This window comes from Cyprinodon tularosa, unplaced genomic scaffold (assembly GCF_016077235.1).
Source record: "Cyprinodon tularosa strain WSP-4 unplaced genomic scaffold, ASM1607723v1 ctg194, whole genome shotgun sequence".
NCBI classification, from domain to species: domain Eukaryota; kingdom Metazoa; phylum Chordata; class Actinopteri; order Cyprinodontiformes; family Cyprinodontidae; genus Cyprinodon; species Cyprinodon tularosa.
The window spans coordinates 674179-692752 of NW_024038699.1; the positions used below are offsets into that span (position 1 = coordinate 674179).

The 18574-nt window shown below is 37.9% G+C and overlaps 2 protein-coding genes across 2 annotated transcripts in view; one reads left to right on the top strand and one right to left on the bottom strand.

The window, feature by feature from the left end:
• Window positions 1–18574, bottom strand: part of acsf2 (acyl-CoA synthetase family member 2) — a 43511-nt gene that overhangs the window by 1601 nt on the left and 23336 nt on the right. Inside the window, exons 11-15 of the mRNA XM_038283460.1 lie at window positions 4769–4876; window positions 4491–4642; window positions 4207–4348; window positions 3862–3972; window positions 3701–3769 (exon numbers count right to left, since the gene is read on the bottom strand). Coding sequence (XP_038139388.1) covers window positions 3701–3769; window positions 3862–3972; window positions 4207–4348; window positions 4491–4642; window positions 4769–4876 — 582 coding nt within the window. The remainder of the gene's footprint in view (window positions 1–3700; window positions 3770–3861; window positions 3973–4206; window positions 4349–4490; window positions 4643–4768; window positions 4877–18574) is intronic.
• Window positions 8161–16795, top strand: chad (chondroadherin). The gene is made up of 4 exons (XM_038283459.1): window positions 8161–9123; window positions 11406–11569; window positions 15185–15399; window positions 15823–16795. Exons 1-3 carry the CDS (start codon window positions 8335–8337, stop codon window positions 15381–15383), a joined length of 1152 nt encoding a protein of 383 aa, XP_038139387.1. The 5' UTR covers window positions 8161–8334; the 3' UTR covers window positions 15384–15399; window positions 15823–16795.

Sequence of the window (18574 nt, forward strand, 5' to 3'; positions counted from 1 at the left end):
CTAAATCTAGATCTGCTCTTTGCTTTGGGTGCAATTATTTAACATGCATGGACATCATTTTTGGAACTCCTATTTAATTAAAGGAAAAACCCAAAATGGTCACTGAAACAACTCAAATCTAAATAAAGTAATAATATACAAGAATTGTTTGCAAATAAAAGTCAGACATGGTTTTTCAATGTTTCTACAGAATGATTTTAAACAATAAACTCATGAAACAGGCATGGGCAAAAATGATGGTACCTCTTGGAAAGACTGAAATCAATGTGACATTTCAAATCAAGGAGTGTCCACTAATTAGCATCACAGCTTTTTACAATCTTGTAATAAGTTAGTGGGTCAATATATATATAGGGCTACAGGTAGTCATTGTGCTGTTTGGCTGCATGGTGTTTATCGCACTCAACATGGACCAGAGGGAAGTGAGGAAGATATTTGGTTTAGGAGATTAGAAAGAAAATTATAGACAAGAATGTTAAAGATAAAGGCTATGAGACCATCTCTCAGCAGCTTGAAGTTCGACCACGACCAAGGAGGACAGCATTGATGAAAACAAATCATGAAAAAGCCAAACTACAACTTTTCAGGAAGAGTGTCTGGAGGACAGGTGAGACTAAATTGACCTTTTCACTAAGGCGCATCAGCTCTACATTCACAGATAGAACATGAGGCATATAGAAAAGAACACTGTCCCTTCTGTGAAACATGGAGGAGGCTCTGTTATGTTCTGGGCTGCTTTGCTTCATCAGAAAAAAAAAAAGAGTGTCTTGAATCTCTGCAGTGTACAATGAAATAACCAGACTATTGAGGGATTCTAGAGAGAAACGTGCTGCCCAATGTCAGAAAGTTTGGTATCAATCATTGGTCATGTGTCTTCAACAGGATAATGTCCGAAAACACACAGCTAGAAACACCCAAATGTTACTAAGAAGAAAATATTGGACTATTTTGAAGTGGCCTTCTGTGACCTAAATCCTTTAAGCATCTTTGGAGGGAACTGAAACAATAATGTCTGGAGAAAGAAACCTTCAAACCTGAGACAACTGGAGCAGTTAGTTCATGAGGAGAGGACCAGGATATCTGCTGAGAGGAGCAGAAGTCTCATGGACAGTTACAGGATTCATTGTATTGCAGTGATTGCTTAAAGAGGTAATGCAACAAAATATGAAGTTAAGAGTACCATAACTTTTGTCCAGGCCTGTTTCATTAATTTATTGTTTGAAATGATTTTGTGAAAGCTCATTAAAAAGCAATGTCTGGTCTCCATTTGTTCAACTTCATATAAATTTTGATTCATAATTTTTGTCAGACTCAAGTTATTTCTGTGACCATTGTGAGAGTTTCTTTCATTAAATGAGGGGTACTGAAAATTGTGTCTATGTGTGTATAACTGAGTCAAAAAAATTAAAGCTGTTAGTTCAGGGAAAACAAATACACTCACTTTGAGAGTCACCTTGCGGCATAGCCCAGTATTGGGTATTGCAGGCTAACAAATAACCCAAAACGACTCCCCATTCCTAAGGGGCGGACTCGTTCTTCTAGGTCAATTTGCATGTTTTCTAAGCAAAAACAAGTTTTTTGGCTACTATATGAAGCTTCAAACTCAACGCTACTTCTGACATTTTGAATTGAAAAAGCTTCCTGGATGGGAAGTGAAACATCTTCAAACTTGGAAACAAAGTGCAGTGGATTGTTTTTTAACTTTATTGGAATGACTATTGTTGTTTATTGTTGTTTATTTATTTGGATCCCCATTAGCTGTCAGTAATTTGACAGCTACTCTTCCTGGGGTCCCTTTAAAATTATACAGATACACATAACATTTCAAATGATCACATCATAAGAACCACGATACATTTCAAATTATATCACATTACAGTACAATATGTTACACAAATATTCATATATTAAGGCTATCAACAGTGTTTTTTTAAAAGTGATTTAAATGCACCTTTCGTAGTAGCAGTCGAGATGTTATGAGGCAGTTTGTTCCACAGAGTCACAGCTCTGAACAGCACAGACCTGCACACTGCTTCTGTTCTCGGAATGGGTCGAGTCAAATGACCAGAAGCTGCCTGCCTGGTTGAATAATTGTGCTCATTTCTCACATAATGTAACAAACTGAACAAAAGAGAAGGTTTTCCACAAACAATAATATTTCACAGGAAACACAAAAGATTACATTCTAGTCTCTCCTCTACTCTGAGCCACGACAGACGCACATGCAGCTCAGCAGAGCTCTGAGTCCACACACAGGGCAGTCCCAGTGCCAGCCTGGCCGCTCTGTTCTGTGTGGTTTGTAATTTAGCCAGATGTTTCTGAGCTGCACCTGACCACACCACAGAGCAGTAGTCCAGGTGAGACAGCACTAACGATTTAACCACCAAAATTCTAGAGGCTGAGGTCATGAAAGATCTAAATCTTTTAATACAAGACATATTTCTTCCCATATTTTTCACCACCATATCTATATGTTTTTCCCAGGATAGCTGCTCATCAAATGTTACTCCAAGTAGTTTCACCTCTTGAACCTGTTCTATGTCCATATCCTTTAGCACAATATCAAGTTTATCATCAAATTTTTTATGCCTAGCTTTAAATAACATACACTTTGTCTTTGAAACATTCAAGGTTAGTCTGTTCTCATTAATCCAGGCAAGAAGCACCTGCAAATCCAACTGCTGTGTTTCTTTTAACTCTGATATCTTTGTTGCTGCAAAGTAAAGTGTAGAATCATCTGCATAAAGAGTTATGTTGCACCTTTTTAGGACAAATGGCATGTCATTAATAAAAATTGAGAAAAGCAATGGTCCTAGGCAACTGCCTTGTGGTACACCACACTGCATTTGTTGAGGTGATGAGAAGCCTCCATTAAAAAACACACATTGTGATCTAGATGTTAAATAGTTTTGTATCCATTTCAGAGGAGTGGCACCAAATCTGTATGCCGATAACTTTTCAAGTAACATTTGATGATGCACTAAATCAAATGCAGCACTAAAATCCAAAAAACACTGCACCAACTATCAGTTTTTTGTCTATACTAGACAACCAATTCTCCGTCATTTCTGTAAGGGCTGTACATGTCGAGTGATTTTCCCTATATGCATGCTGTGATTCAAAAATCTGTTTGTTACAGTTTAAATATGTTGAAATCTGTCCAAAAACAACCTTTTCCAGCAATTTACTAAGTATAGGCAGAATACTAATGGGCCTACTATTGACTGCAGATAGGCTAACATTGGTAGTTTTTGAAAGAGGAAGTATTTTAGCAGATTTCCACATTTGAGGGAAGACCCCTTCTGTCAAGCTTAGATTAAACAAATGGCAGACTGGTGAAGCTATCACACTTGCAGCCATTTTCAGTAATCTGCCATCAATCTCATCCATTCCTGATGGTTTGTTTTCATGTAAACTTAGAAGCAAACTTTTAACTTTATCTGTGCTTAACAATTGAAATGTGAAATGACAGTTTTTATTCTTAACAATCAAATCATTGATTATTTGAGATGAAGTGCCCAGATTGCTGTAACACTTTGTGTCATTCATTAACTTATATATTTTATCATAATAATATTTACCAAAATGGTCTGCAATATCTTTACCTTTTGTTAAAAAAAGGCCATTCACTTCTAAAAATGCTGGTGTCTTAATTTTGACTATGACCTGAATGACTGAGTATCTTCACCAGCATACTCACCTTTCCTGTAACTGTGAGCGGGAAGCTGTTCATGAAGAGGATGTAGCGAGGAATCTTGAAGTGAGCGATCTGAAGGAAGAAGCACAAGAACATGTTGAGCACAACAGTAAACTCAGATAGCAGGAGGAGCATGAAAAGTAAAAAAAAAAAAAAAAAGCTACCTGTCCTTTGCAATAAGCTTTGATCTCCTCTTCTGTGCACTCTTGACCGTCCACCAGTTGGATGCAGGCACAGACTTCCTCCCCCAAACGTGGATCCTGGACTCCAACCACCTAACAGACATGAAAGAATAAATATATTATTAAAGACTCAAAATAAGGGAGTTTATAGTTTATTAGCATGTGGGGTTATGAGGAATCAGTCAAATTATTGACTGAAGCAGGATTGCAATGCTGTTCAGCATCATCCTAAATAAATTCCAAGATTGTTTTAATTTTGACCCCTTTGTAGAATTTGTCCTGCAGTTGCCATTTGTGGCCACAGATGGCGCTTTTAATCTCTCCCACCTGTGCCTCCTTGACTTTGGGATGTGTGTGGAGAAACTGCTCGATCTCTGCAGGGTAGATGTTTTCTCCTCCTCGAATGATCATGTCTTTAATCCTGCCGTCGATCTTGCAGTAGCTGTAAGCGTCCAAGCTGGCAATGTCTCTGGATATTAAAGACATCAAGGAAAAACAGCAGTTTTGTTTTAATACGTCAATGAAAAAAAGGCTGGATATCGTTTACTGTCCAAGCAATGATGGTTTGTTTGTAGGGGATTGTTTTTACACTGAGATATTTTAGGACTCACCCAGTTTTATACCAGCCGTCTTTAGTAATGCATTCCTCTGTTTTAGCCTGTTCATACCAGTACTCCAGCATCACGCAGTATCCTCTGACCATTATTTCTCCCTTTTCCCCCAGAGGCACAACCTGGCCACTTGTAGGGTTTACTATTTTAGCCTAAGGGAAATTGAACATTATTTGTTTTAACGAAAACATCTGCATAATCTAAAAAGAAAGATTTTCACATCGGACTGAAATATAACCTTAATTGACTTTTTGAATATAAGAAGAATGTTGTTGTACCTCTATGTGGTCCATGATGTAGCCAACAGTCTCAGTTTTCCGCTCCATGTTGTCCAGAGGACAACCCAGGAACGTCACAGGGCTGTTTTCTGTGGTGCCGTATCCTATCTGTTAATAACAAGAAGAAGAAAAAAAAATGAAGACAGAAGTCAGGATGATCACATGCATGCCGACAAAGACTGCATTCAAATAATATAATAACATTTTTAAATGAGTTTCCATTAAAATTTAGCTGCTGATTGCTGCAGTCCTGTTAGCCTCTCAGCCTTCAGCTGATGGGATCAATGTCCTTTCTGAGATATTTGAAGTAATGTTATCAGGAAGCTGAACTGGTTGCAACTGGAATTCTTTGGTGGAATTAAAAATAAATAAACTTGCTAGCCACAATATTTGTACTGCACTTGAATTTAAGTCTAGAAACAGATCTGGGAAGAAACAGACTATATGAACTAATCGTTAACGGCAGTGTAGAGACTCTAGAAACGTGTCTTTAGGTGACAGAGCTACACAGCAGCTATTATACCAAAATTGTAAAAAAAAAATATATATATAAAAACATTTTGTATTTAAGATAGAAAAATCTTTTTCGTCTGTCAGTATGCTCTATCCAGAACTTCTCAGGGGGGAAAAGCTTTATTTTCACCTGGTTTCATTTCGTATAAAATCTTCTTAAAGGAACCTTTAGGTATCTGATTATCATTAGATTAATCGAAAAAATAATCAACAGATTAATTGATTTGTAAAATAATCTTTAGTTGCAGCCCTAGTTTAAATGAACTGTTTCTCTTATATATTAATCAAACGAAAATTCCAGTCATTTTTAAATAGAACGTCTGTGTTTAGAAATAATTAAATACATAGAACAGCATAGTTGTTCCTCTGAGCTGAACATTTTAGACTGTAATCATAATGATTCATTACAACTCAAAGCTTTCAGAACTGTCTAATAAATTCAATGCTTTAACTGCTGATGTAACTTATATGATTTTGAAGTTTTTTTTATTGACTGTGCAATATTCTGTGCAATATGCTGACTGTGCAATATATGTGAATATAATAGTCATACCACTACCTCACCGTTGTTCCTTACCTACTGCACTTTAATGTAAAAATTGATCCACCTGTATATAAGCCATCCTGACTGTGCATATGACACCTCAAATCTCTGTGTTACTCCCTTTTATTTTTTCATTTCTTTTTTCTTATTTTTATTTTGTTTTTCATACATGTACACTTGCACCTTAATCCTTATTTATCTTGATATACTGTATATATATTGTTTATTCTTAATGCACCTTTTCCTCCTTGTTTGCACCTTCTTTAATTACTATGCCAATATGTGACCAGTGAATTTCTCTGCTGTGAGATCAATAAAGCTCATCTAATCTAATCTAATGAAGTTTTTGGATGAATGGGCTTTTGATCTAATAGTTGAAATACTTAAGAGGATTCACACTTGGTCTTGATTTGTATTCTGATGCCTGGAGAAAACATCTAAAAGAGTCAATCTTTTTTGCTGATGCTGCAAGAAGCAAACACCTTCCTGCTCTTTGGTCCCCATTCCTTAGAGAGATGGCGAGATATAATTCTGGGCAAAAGATGATCTTTGGCAAACAAGATAAATTAACTCGAATCTGGAGCAAAGACCCAGCAAGAATATCAGCAATGCAGTATTATGTATTTCACTGAAACGAACCCCAGTGACCCTCTGCCAGGTTTTGGACCATACAAGCAGGCAGAGATTTAAAAAAGGCTGGCAAAAGCAAGGGAGGTGGGTTGGCTGTGCTTGTGAAAAACAGATGCTGTCATCCACGACATGTTACTGTAGAGCTTTCATCCCTGCAGACTAGATTTTGGACTACTGGCAGACTATTACCTACACTGCAAAAATGATCTAGAGAAGTAAAAAAAAATCTTAAATTAAGTGTATTTAGCCTTAATTTGAGTAGGTAAATCAGATGATCTGCCAATGGAATGAGTATTTCTACTCTTCAAATAAGAAAATTAGATAATACTCACTTTAAATAAGACAATACAGTTACTGTTTCTTATTTTAAATGTAAATTGTCTTATTCCATCAGCAAAGTGTCTCACTCACCTCCTAAATTCAAGAAAAAGTGCACTTATTTTAAGAAAAAACTAACTTATTGAGATTTCATTTGTTACAGTGTAGGTCAAACATTAAGCAGTATTGCTTTAGGATATCTTTTTTATTATATTTTTCAGCTTAATATCCAGAACTTGCTATCAATGCTCAGTGCAGACTGCTCTTCTCAACACAAACTTGCCTACATAAATTGAGATCCATGAGATTCATAAGTCAAAAGTCATACGACTTGGAGCAAAGCTTTACTGCAATCTGTATGCTTACATGAACCAAAGCATGGGGTCAAACGAACAAACACATTTTTAATAGATTGAACTAGAAGCTGCCCTTTTCACTTTCCATAATGTTGAGCTGTTGACACAGAAAGTACATGTTTATCATGCATAACAGAGTGTTGTGTTTTTTATATGTTCTCCTCTGGTAGGGATGTTTTTCTCTAAATCCAGGGTAGCCAAATTCATTAAAAAAATGCATAAAAGAATCATCCATCATCAACTGGAAACTTTAAATTGTGCAGAATGTAAGGCTCCTTCAGATGAAACCGTGACAAGAATCTTTACCTGCCAAACCTCTGAGGAACCAAGATTCCCAATAAAATGTTAGATTTGTTAGGTAAACACTACATTCCATTTTCTTCATTTTTCATGGGTGGAACCGTAAAATACATGAAACTGAAGCCAAACCGTCCTCTGACCTGAGCCATTCACGTCCTGCCAGAGACGGTCTCCAAATTACATAAACTGCTCCAGCCTTTGCATTGAGGTTTAACTGGAAATCTCCATTACATAACACCACTCTTGGTTTTCAAAAGGAACAATGCATGCAGGAATGCATAGTGGCATTTAAAAATTTCCACTCAAGATGGTGGTGGTATTCTTTTTGCAGATGACTTGCATCTTGCTTCATGCCAGCCATCTGGAGACTATTACAGGTTATAAAACAGCTGCACAGGAGTGGCTCCTTTTCCTGCCACCGCAGACTGAAAAACAATAGTGATGTCTGGGAGTGTGCATAAAACCTAACTAAACTCATGCCACGTTGTCAAACATTCACCTGGAACCTCTTATAATGTATAAAAACATATAGGCACTGTTTGTTATGATGTGTTGGGACGACTGGTTCCTGCTGCACACTGGATGTCAGGATGCCCCTGCAAACTGGCTGCAGAGAGAGGGAGTTGTTGTGCTGCTCTTTGGGGGTTAAATTCTCACAGACACTTGACTTCATGTACAGACCTCTCACTTTAACCCTCCTCATTTTTTTCCCCTCCACAAGTAAATGTTATAAATAGCGCTGTGTGTTCAGATCATCAGCAAACCTCCTCTCAAACCGAACGTCTCACCTTTTCACTCCTCTCTATTTTTTCACAGCAAAAACCCACTCTGGCTTTAACTGCTCCTTTAACAGATTTTTTTCAGCATTTCTTTCTGACAAAGTTTCTCCGTTATAGGCCACCAGGATGCGTTCTGTGACCTGCCTGCTCTTGTTGGGAACCTGCATCCTAGTGTTGGGGCCTGCGGTGAAGGGAGTCCTGAGCCAGTGCCCGGAGCATTGCCACTGCCATGGAGACCTCCAACATATCATCTGTGACAACGTGGGGCTCAAGAAGATCCCTCAGGTTTCAGAGGCCACCCGTCTGATGAACCTGCAAAGGAACAACCTGGGCAGCATACCCACAGGGGCCTTCAGCACAAGCAAAGGACTCATTTCGCTGCACATGCAGCATTGCCAGTTGCGAGAGATTGAATCCCAGGCATTCAAAGGACTGAAGAAGCTTGTCTACCTCTACCTGTCCAACAACAAGATAAGCAGCATCAAGTCTGGTGCTTTTGAGGATCTTACCGAGTTAACCTACCTCTACCTGGATGGAAACCAGATCACTGAGCTGTCTAAGGGAATATTCTCCCCCTTAATCAACCTCTTTGTTCTGCAGCTTAATGATAACAGGCTGCGTGAACTGCGGCCAGGCACCTTTGCAGGCACCAAGGACCTGCGGTGGCTGCACCTGAGTGGGAATGAGCTGACAACACTGCATCCAGGGTCCCTAGACGATGTAGAGAATCTAGCTCTATTTCACCTAGACAACAACAAGCTGTCCACCTATCCTACTGCAGCCATGAGCAAACTGCGAGTGGTGGAGGAGCTCATGCTAGGGAGGAACCCCATGAAGACCATCCCAGACAATGCTTTTCAGAGTTTTGGACGTTACATGGAGAAACTACACCTGGACAACATGGGTTTGGAGAGGGTAAGCATCTACAGTTAAAAAGTACAGCAAAAATTATACAGGTGCAAAATAAATCTAAAAGCATTTCTACAATTAAATGATGAAAACATTTAAACCGGAAACAAAATTTAAAAGGTTTCTATGAAAGGGCAAGGATGTACAACTATAGTCACAGATTGAGCATTTTTTCTTGTGGCTAAACAAAAACAGCCTGGAACTTTCAAAAAGTTCCATGTGACCATGCAAAACAAGTTTCATATGCCATAATTAACCTTTGAACAAAGTGCTGCTGACTGAAAAATAGCCTCAGCAAAACCATATGTGTGTTACCAAGGTCATTACCAGATGTGGAAACTATGCCTATACCTTCAAATGTTAAATGAGTAACGACCAAAACTGACACTGCACATCATCCACGACGGAACTAGAAGGGAAAGCATCATTCTCCTACTGGGTGAAATATTTTCCTCAGAGACAAATGGGGCTCGATGCAGGGTATTCCTGGAGGAAAACTTGTAGAACGCTGTAAAAGACTTGAGACTGATGTCTAACTAAATAAAAAGTCAGAGCAACAATGGAATGGATAAAGATCTGTTATAATGGCCAAGTGAAAGTCTAGACCTAAATCTAATTAAGAATCTGTGGCAAGACTTGGAAGTTGTTTTTCACTGATGCTCTTCGTCCAATTTGACCATTTCTTTTGAGAAAAATTGGGGGAAAATAAAAAAATATAAACAAACGTACAAAACAGATTTCCAAAGCAGGTAGAAGTATACCCAAAAAGACTTAAACAAAGTACTGACTAATGTAGGGGATAATTAAAAAATGCATGCTTCCACACAATTAAAGACTTTTGGATTCCATGTTGCTCTTGTTAAAATAGGAACTGCATTACCAAAGCACAAATAAAGGGGTGCATCTTTTATGTATCCCTTTATTTGTGCTTTGGTAATGCAGTTCCTATTTTAACAAGTGAGGATTTTCATTTGTGCATCTTATAGGTGGTTACCTCTGTTCACGTTTTGTGAAGACAAACATGGGAGAGAAACAAAATGCAGGTTCCTTGATAGTTATTTTAAATAAAAAATAAATTTAAATAATTACAAGCTTATCCCTATTCATGCACAAAAGCTTTTGCTCCCGACATTAATCTTAACATTCCTCTCAAAAAGAGAATTTAAATGCATGCCTTTGTTTGATAATTACATATTCTTAAAAATTGCACCTGGTCGTATTTTTTTTAACCTTTAGTTCTTGCATTTGTTAATCATCCTCCTAAATACACACTTTATTTTCCCTAAATGCATGCTTTTTATCAAAATCAGCAGGACCATGAGATCGATACTTATACAACAGTGTGTCAACATTCCCCTGTCCATCCACATCAGTTTGCCAATTTACAGTATGAGCCCTTATTCAGACATCCCTACATGCACGTTTCGTTTGACACTTTAGATTGAGACAATATTTGAGTGAAACTGTGCCAGTGAAATGAGGCACTGGAAGGAAAGACATCTATAAAATATGCTTCAGACGCTGGGGTGGTGTGAAACCAGGTGGAAGCAGCAGGAGCTGGCAAGTACAAGCGGTCGGACAGATTTGGACACTTGATCAGCCAAATGCGGGTATTTTTAGAATGTTTTTGTTTGCAGGACGTCTGCCAAGCATATCTAGGTCTAATCGTTACACAAGCAATATTCTCAGCAGTTTGTATTTTGTACCCTGGCTGGAAGGGTCCTGTAAACAGGTCAGGAGGAGTTAGAAGACAGGTAAACAGAGGCAGGGTGCTCCACGGTGCATGAAGAGGAGTATTTTTAGCTAACTGAATGAACAACAGCCTCTTTGGGAGCCAAACTGGCAAAGTAACAGAATCAAAACGGAAACAGCAGAAGGAGCAAAACAGCTCTGCAATGAGGGAAGTCCTCAACTTTTAGAAAACACCAGTGGAAATTTCCAAATGGTTTCTCCCCTTTAAGTCTAGCCTGAAAAAATTTTAAAGAGCAGCCTTATCTTCCTCTCACAGGAGACAAACTTGACATAGGCAAGTTCAGCTAGCACCTTACTGAAGGTTTTAGCACCTTCACAGATGCCTTTGAAACTGAAGGTAAAAGTAGGAGGCCAGTAAATGTCAGTGTTTACACATATAGGGTCTCTGGAGAAAAGATGAAAAGAGGCTTTCATCCTGAAAATAAGAACCTAAGCAAATCCCCATGTCCTTTATCAAAGTCCTTAGTCAGATAAACAAGCCTATAAAAGTTGAAATACAAAAAAAATAACTAATTAACTTTCCCTTTTTTTTGTAGTTCTCTGCAGGTGCATTTAATGGTGTAAAAGCAATGACGGTTCTTCACCTGCATAACAACAAGCTCAAGTCCCTTCCCAGTGCTATGCAGTTAGACACCATCACCAACATGACCCTTTTCAACAACAGCTGGAGCTGCTCATGCCAGCTGGCTCCACTGCGCAAGTAAGAGACTCACCTGAGACCAAAACACTTATAAGACTGTTTTAAATATTTACAAACTGCTATGATATTTCAAGTTAAATTTGTTTTTTCAAAAACTTTAACCACACATATGACATTTAAGCATCTTGGCATTGGCAACACATCCTCACTCCCAATTATTGCATGTACTTACACTATAAGGAAGCTTCTGTTTTATGGCTTACTTTTCCCTTCATGTTAAATCATAGAACATTAAGTGCACCTTGTCAGCCAAGTTTAAGTGTCTATTATTCAAGCAAAACAATAAGGTGCAGCATTAATGAAACTATAATATCCTTAAAGTTTAGAGTGTGGTGGGCAGGAGTTAATGGAAGTTAAAATATGCATTTTGAGGAATGTTTATCTAGTTTTAGGGATCAACAAGACTTGATTAGCTCTAGTCACCTACAGCCCTTAGTTTTTCATTTAACTATAGCTCAAAGTTAGTTTGTTGCACTTTAGTAGTAGTTTAGCATAGTGGATAAACAGTAGTTAGCTTTTAAAGTCAGGCATTACATTATAACAGAAATATGCAGACATCTTCAGAAATCATCATGCTTGCATAGCTTTTTGAATCAAAAGCCCTCAGATCTATTAAACAGTTGTGATGGAGGAAGCAGAGCAGCTTACTGAGCAGCATCTGGTAAAGAGTTTGATTTGGTGTTACAGGAGAGTCTGCTGAACAGACCTAGGAAATCCCAATGAGGGTAAAAGCAGTTTTAAAGATCTTCAATTTGCACGTCAGGGAAAAACCAAATACGGTTGGGGTATATAAATTGATGGGGCTGTATAAGTGAAAAATAAAGGACCTGTTGGGAGAGACCAGTGGCAAAAGAACCCATTAAGCTGAAGAGGGTTGGCTCTGGGGACTCCCATAAAAGCTGACTAGCTACCTTTGGACAAGATCCATTACTATATGCTAGAGGCTCTAGACATTGTGGGGCTTTACTGCTTGGCATGAGGGTTTTTTTTTTATACCACATGGGTCCCAGTCTTTATAGATTGGGATCAGTCATCCAGGTCATAGCCATTCCAAAAAAGTAAAAAAAAAAACAAAACAAAAAAACAATCCACTGGACTTTTTTTCCAAGTTTGAAGATGTTTCGCTTCCCATCCAAGAAGCTTTTTCAACTCAAAATGTCAGAATTACAGTTGAAGTGGAAGCTTTATTTAGTAGTTGGCAGTGGCGGTTCTAGACCAAATGTACCATGGGGCCAGGAGGGGGCCAGCATTGTTTTCAAGGGGGCACAAAAAAGTTTGAAATAAAAAAACAGGGCTGTGATTCAAATAAATGAAGAGAGCTGCATAAAGTAAAATTTCCATTCAATTAGGTTTAATTAAAACTCTATTTCTTATTAGGTCAATATACATTCAGGATTTCCAGATGTTACATATTTTTCACATAATTAAAGTTCAAATTACCGCTTTTTTCAAATAAAATCTGAATTAGAACATTTAGAGCATTAGAGCATTAAAAAAAAAAAACATTTAGAAGATAAAACTGGGATCCTATCTCAATACCACTGAAGCCTTATTATCACCTTATTGTGTTTGAAATGTTAGTAAAACAGAATTTGTAAAGAAAAAAAAAGTAACAAAGTATTATGTCTTCAGTGCAGGGGCCAGGACATGAGCTACAGGGGCACTGGCCCCCGTTGGCCCCTGTCTAGAACTGCCCATTGTAGTTGGCAACTTGTTTTGGCTTAGAAAAAATGCAAATTGAATCAGAAAAACGGGTCCGCCTCTTAGGAATGGGGAGTCGATACTGGTCTATGCCTCTGAAATGGGGGTCATTAGAGGTAACTGTTGGTCTGGATGATCAGGTGAGATTTTTTTGTCCCCCCCAAGGGACACGCCCCCAACCCCCACCCCCATTCTTCATGTTCTCTGTTACCTGAAAGAAGGAATGCTCCGTCAGGTAGGGGTAAGTCTTGTATCGAGCTAAGGAGTTCTGTTGTCACAGAATGGTGAGGCAGATGAAGAGTAACACTGGGGTTTTGTCTGTAGGAATCAAGGCATTGAGTCAAGAGCTGAGCTAAAAAACAGAAGCTATCAATTTACTGGTCTGTAAATGTTCCAGGCCTCATCTCTGAACAAAGATGAATCCTAACCCAGAAAATGAGATCCAGGACCCAACGGTTTACTGTTGGTCTGTAGGAAAGCTTGGTTCGGGCACTGGGGGCAGAGTGAGGATTCATCTATATAGAGCTGTCAGCAGAGCTGCTGCTCCATCACATCAAAAAATTAATTTGAGGTGGTTTAGGAATTGGATCAGGATTGCTCCTAAGCACCTTGTTTTGGGGGTCCAACTAGAATATACTAGAAGGGCCACAGTTCCTTTTTGTCCAGGATAAACCATGGGACCCTGAACAATGAACTGGTGGGTCATTAGGATGAAGGATGTCTGGGTTTCTTTTCTTACCCTTTCTATACGTGGATGTATTTATAGGCCTACAGCCCTAACTTAGCTGTTGGTATATAGATCAATTGGTCAGGTTTGCACATCTAGATATCACACCTGAAATCTCAATGGCTAGACAACAGGGTCTTAAATTCTGTGTTATGTTTACTCCTTATGTGGAGAAACTTTTACAGCAGAACTCAGAATAAGATTTCAATTTTACTTTAAACATCTGCTGGCATGAGATTAAAACACTCCACAGTACGACACGTTTAACAGTTTTCAAAAATAAATATTACTAAACCAGCAGTCTTCTTCCAGCAATAAACTTGGACGTTTTTGCTTTGATCTATGACGATCTATGATGCTTTGATCTATACGCTGCTATAAACTTTTCTTCCACACGATCCCAGTTATAACAGCTATTTTTTGCTAAAATTGTCCTGTAATCAACTTAATTTAATCTTCTCACTAACTCTGACCAGCACTCATCTCCCTACTGACAAAAAAAGAATCGCCACAGCATGATACTACCACCACCATGTTTTACTACGGGGATGGTGTGTTCAGGGTAATTTACAGTGTTAGTTCTCTGCTATGCACCGTTTTACACTTAGTGAAGAAAGTTTAATGACCAGTCTTACTAGAGCACCAGCATAACTTAAACCAAGAGGTTTATGACTTCTGTTCAAAAGTAAATATATTTGTACTACTTTTTTGATAAAGAACGGATTTCTATAGTCAGTCTTGGCAGATGGCCGCTCACTCTGAGCTGGTTTCTTCCTGTTAAATAGGGAGTTTTTCCTCTCCACTAAGCATGCTTAATGTGAGGGATTGCCTTCGAGTCAATGAGTTGATGCAATCAACTGGTTTTCCTTAGATAGAAAACTGGGAATCAATTTGACTGGATGATTTGGTGAACTCAGAATAAGATTTCAATTTTACTTTAAACATCTGCTGGCATGAGATTAAAACACTCAACAGTACGACACATTTACCAGTTTTCAAAAATAAATATTACTAAACCAGCAGTCTTCTTCCAGCAATAAACATGGACATTTTTGCTTTTTAAACTATTTCAGAGCTATATAAAGATATCTCCCTTACAATTAACAATGTCTGACTCATTTCCTGTGTGATAATTAAAAGGTAAGAAAATTGTTTTGTTTTTTTCTTCTTCCTGGCTCTTATTTTAGGTGGATGGACTCGCAGCAAGATGAAACAGATGTTATTTGTGCCTCACCTCCTTCACAGAAGGGGATAAAAGTTAGAGATAGCACTGTTTTCAAGACGTGCGAGACCAAGGAAGAACAAAAGCCAAAGACAAAGACAAAGGCAAAGAGAAAAGACAAAGGACAAAAGACAAGGAAAGGCAAGGCTGGCCGACGTCATTGAGCCTTCAGCCATGCAGGTATTCAACACCTAAAAAGCCATACAGTGCATCTGTAAAGGATAATAATAATTGAACGTTATTGATCTCACATTGGAGAAATTTACCTCTGCTTTTAACCCATCCCCTTGGGGAGCAGTGGGCTGCCATCCTGGGGCGCCCGGGGAGCAGTGTGGGGTTAAGGGTCTTGCTCAGAGACCCAGAGTCTGTGGGAGTGGGTCTCAAACTCAGAAACTCAGGATTCCAAGCTCTAGGCCCTAACCACTAGGCCACCACTGCCCAGAATATGGATTTATGCACACATCTTAAAACAAAATAGTTTTTAATTGTTGCCCTAGGACGTGGTACACCATGTCCAGGACATGAGGGTGTCTGGTTGGGAGGAAAAACTCTTTAATTTGACACCTGTTCTTTTTGTTAATTTGTTTTGTTTTGTTCTGCCAGGGCTCTCTCCCTCTGCAGGAAGCACAGAAAAGAAGTCTCTCAAGATGACCAGCGATGCTTACTGACCTGCTTTGGGACTGTTGTAAAGAAAAAGCTTCATGCATTATGGTTCATACAAACACATATGCTTTTCTTTTATCATTTATATCAAAGACTGAATAATAAAATGGAAGCAGCTATGAAGTAAGTGTGAGACAACCAGAAAAGAAAAAGTAATTCACAACAAAAAGGGAAGATGTTGATTTTTCCTTACACATTTAACTCATTTCTATTACCGCTGAGGGGACCTTAGTATTCATCTATCACCCTTTAAACTGTAACCCAACCTAAACATCTAACATCTAAATGCAATGCCTTACCAAAAATACGCATAGTGCCCAATTGTTTTAACGTTTGATCATGTTGCAACCTCAAATCTCAATGTTCTTTGAGATTTTATGCCACACTCCAACACCAAAAAGGTTCATAATTAGGGAGAGGAGGAAGAAGGATGCAACGTTTTTATTTATTCTACAAATAAATATCTAAAAAGGCATAGTAGTAGCATAATATAGGTCAGATAGGATGGAGAGAATCTGTGATTGTTTTATTTTTATGTATTGCCACAGATTCTTGATTGGATTTTGCTCTTTGATTGGGCCGTTTTGAAATGTCCTAGCTTCATCTTTTCATCAAAGGATAAAATTTTTCAACAATAACATATCAACAGAACATCTAAATTGGAGCAGAATAAAAGTATTCATCTTACTGTAGATAAATATATAGTATATTAATACTTGTTTTATAAATTTTGATAGGTATAAAAACATTTGCTTCTGTTTACTAAGCCAGCGTTGACACTAAAGGATTGTGACCCACAAAGTGAAGTCACATTAGATGGAGCTCAGTCAGGCGTTTCCAGAGGCTTCTTCATGATAGAGCTGAGAAACGGGTTCTTCTCAGATTTACATTTCCCAAATTCAAGTAAAAAAAACACAACTTTTGAGCATTGGTGCTGACTAAAGCTAAAGAGGTTGCCTCTTTTGTTCTGAAAATGCAGGTTATAATGTTTGTGGTTAGCATTAGCATTAGCTGACATGGAAAGTGGTTGGCAGGATCGATCAGAGGAGAGCTGGTGTCCTGTCAGAACAGCATACGCTGTCAGATCAGCATACGATTAATTTCCATCTAACCTGAATGATTTCAGAGTCCTGATATAAATAACAGCCAATGTTTCCATCACTTTAATCATGAAAATGAAATCTAACCCAATTTAAATTCCCACACACATGTTTTTTATGCTACTAAAGTAACTTATTTTAAATTAATATTGACTAATTGGATTTTAGCTATAGAGGATTCTTTTTCTGGCTGTTTCTACATCCAAGAATTAACAGTATATTTAAAGCTGATTTTCGTTTTTAAAAGTTTAAATAAATCTGTTTTTGCTGGTTGGTATGCTGCTGCTAAAATCCAATGTGGGAATGATTCTCTGATGCGCATGTGTATAAGAACAATGTATGCTGATCCTACAGTCTATGCTGTTCTGACAAGACACCGAAGAACACAATTTCACTACCTACAGGGCAGGAGGAGTTAAACTTGTAGCCATCTCCTTTAACAGATAGAAATGCTTTGATCTATACGCTGCTATAAACTTTTCTTCCACACCATCCCAGTTATAACAGCTATTTTTTGCTAAAATTGTCCTGTAATCAACTTAATTTAATCTTCTCACTAACTCTGACCAGCACTCATCTCCCTACTGACAAAAAAAGAATCGCCACAGCATGATACTACCACCACCATGTTTTACTACGGGGATGGTGTGTTCAGGGTAATTTACAGTGTTAGTTCTCTGCTATGCACCGTTTTACACTTAGTGAAGAAAGTTTAATGACCAGTCTTACTAGAGCACCAGCATAACTTAAACCAAGAGGTTTATGACTTCTGTTCAAAAGTAAATATATTTGTACTACTTTTTTGATAAAGAACGGATTTCTATAGTCAGTCTTGGCAGATGGCCGCTCACTCTGAGCTGGTTTCTTCCTGTTAAATAGGGAGTTTTTCCTCTCCACTAAGCATGCTTAATGTGAGGGATTGCCTTCGAGTCAATGAGTTGATGCAATCAACTGGTTTTCCTTAGATAGAAAACTGGGAATCAATTTGACTGGATGATTTGTTGAACTGTAAAGTGCCTTGAGATGACATGTGTTGTGAATTGGCCCTATATGAATAAACTATACATTATTAATAGACATACTTTAATAATTCCCTCTGGGATTATTAAAGTATGTCTGATTCTGATTCTGGTTAACACAGTACAGCCTTTAATTTACATATAGAGACTTTTGAACGTTATGATGGATTTTACTCATGGTAACTGCATCATGTTTTTTTAGTTATTTGTTAAAAAGATTCACAAGCTTCCTCCTACATCAAAACACTTAGCATGAGTCAATCTAAAATCTAAAATCTCTTGAATTTTTGGTGTTATAATGTTATAAAATGTGGAAAAGTGTACAGAAAACTTTTAAATGGTTCTATATGTCCAAAAGGACTAAATAGAAGAGAGAACAATTTTTTGTCCTTACAGTTTCTTCTATTATTGCTAAAGTCACCTCAGAATATTAGATTTTTCTTCCCACCGTGTGCAACTATGAGGAGGATACACTCAAGTTTTTCTTTTTTTTTTTACTTTCTACTTAATGTATTTCTGAATGGGGTTTGCTCATTTATTGTTTATCATTTTTTTATATAATAATGACTTTTC

Coding starts and splice junctions, on each gene's coding strand:
- chad (XM_038283459.1), top strand. CDS start 8,335: ATGCGTTCTGTGACCTGCCTGCTCTTGTTGGGAACCTGCATCCTAGTG. Junction 9,124..11,405: donor ACAACATGGGTTTGGAGAGG/GTAAGCATCTAC, acceptor TTTTTTTTGTAG/TTCTCTGCAGGTGCATTTAA. Junction 11,570..15,184: donor CAGCTGGCTCCACTGCGCAA/GTAAGAGACTCA, acceptor CTCTTATTTTAG/GTGGATGGACTCGCAGCAAG.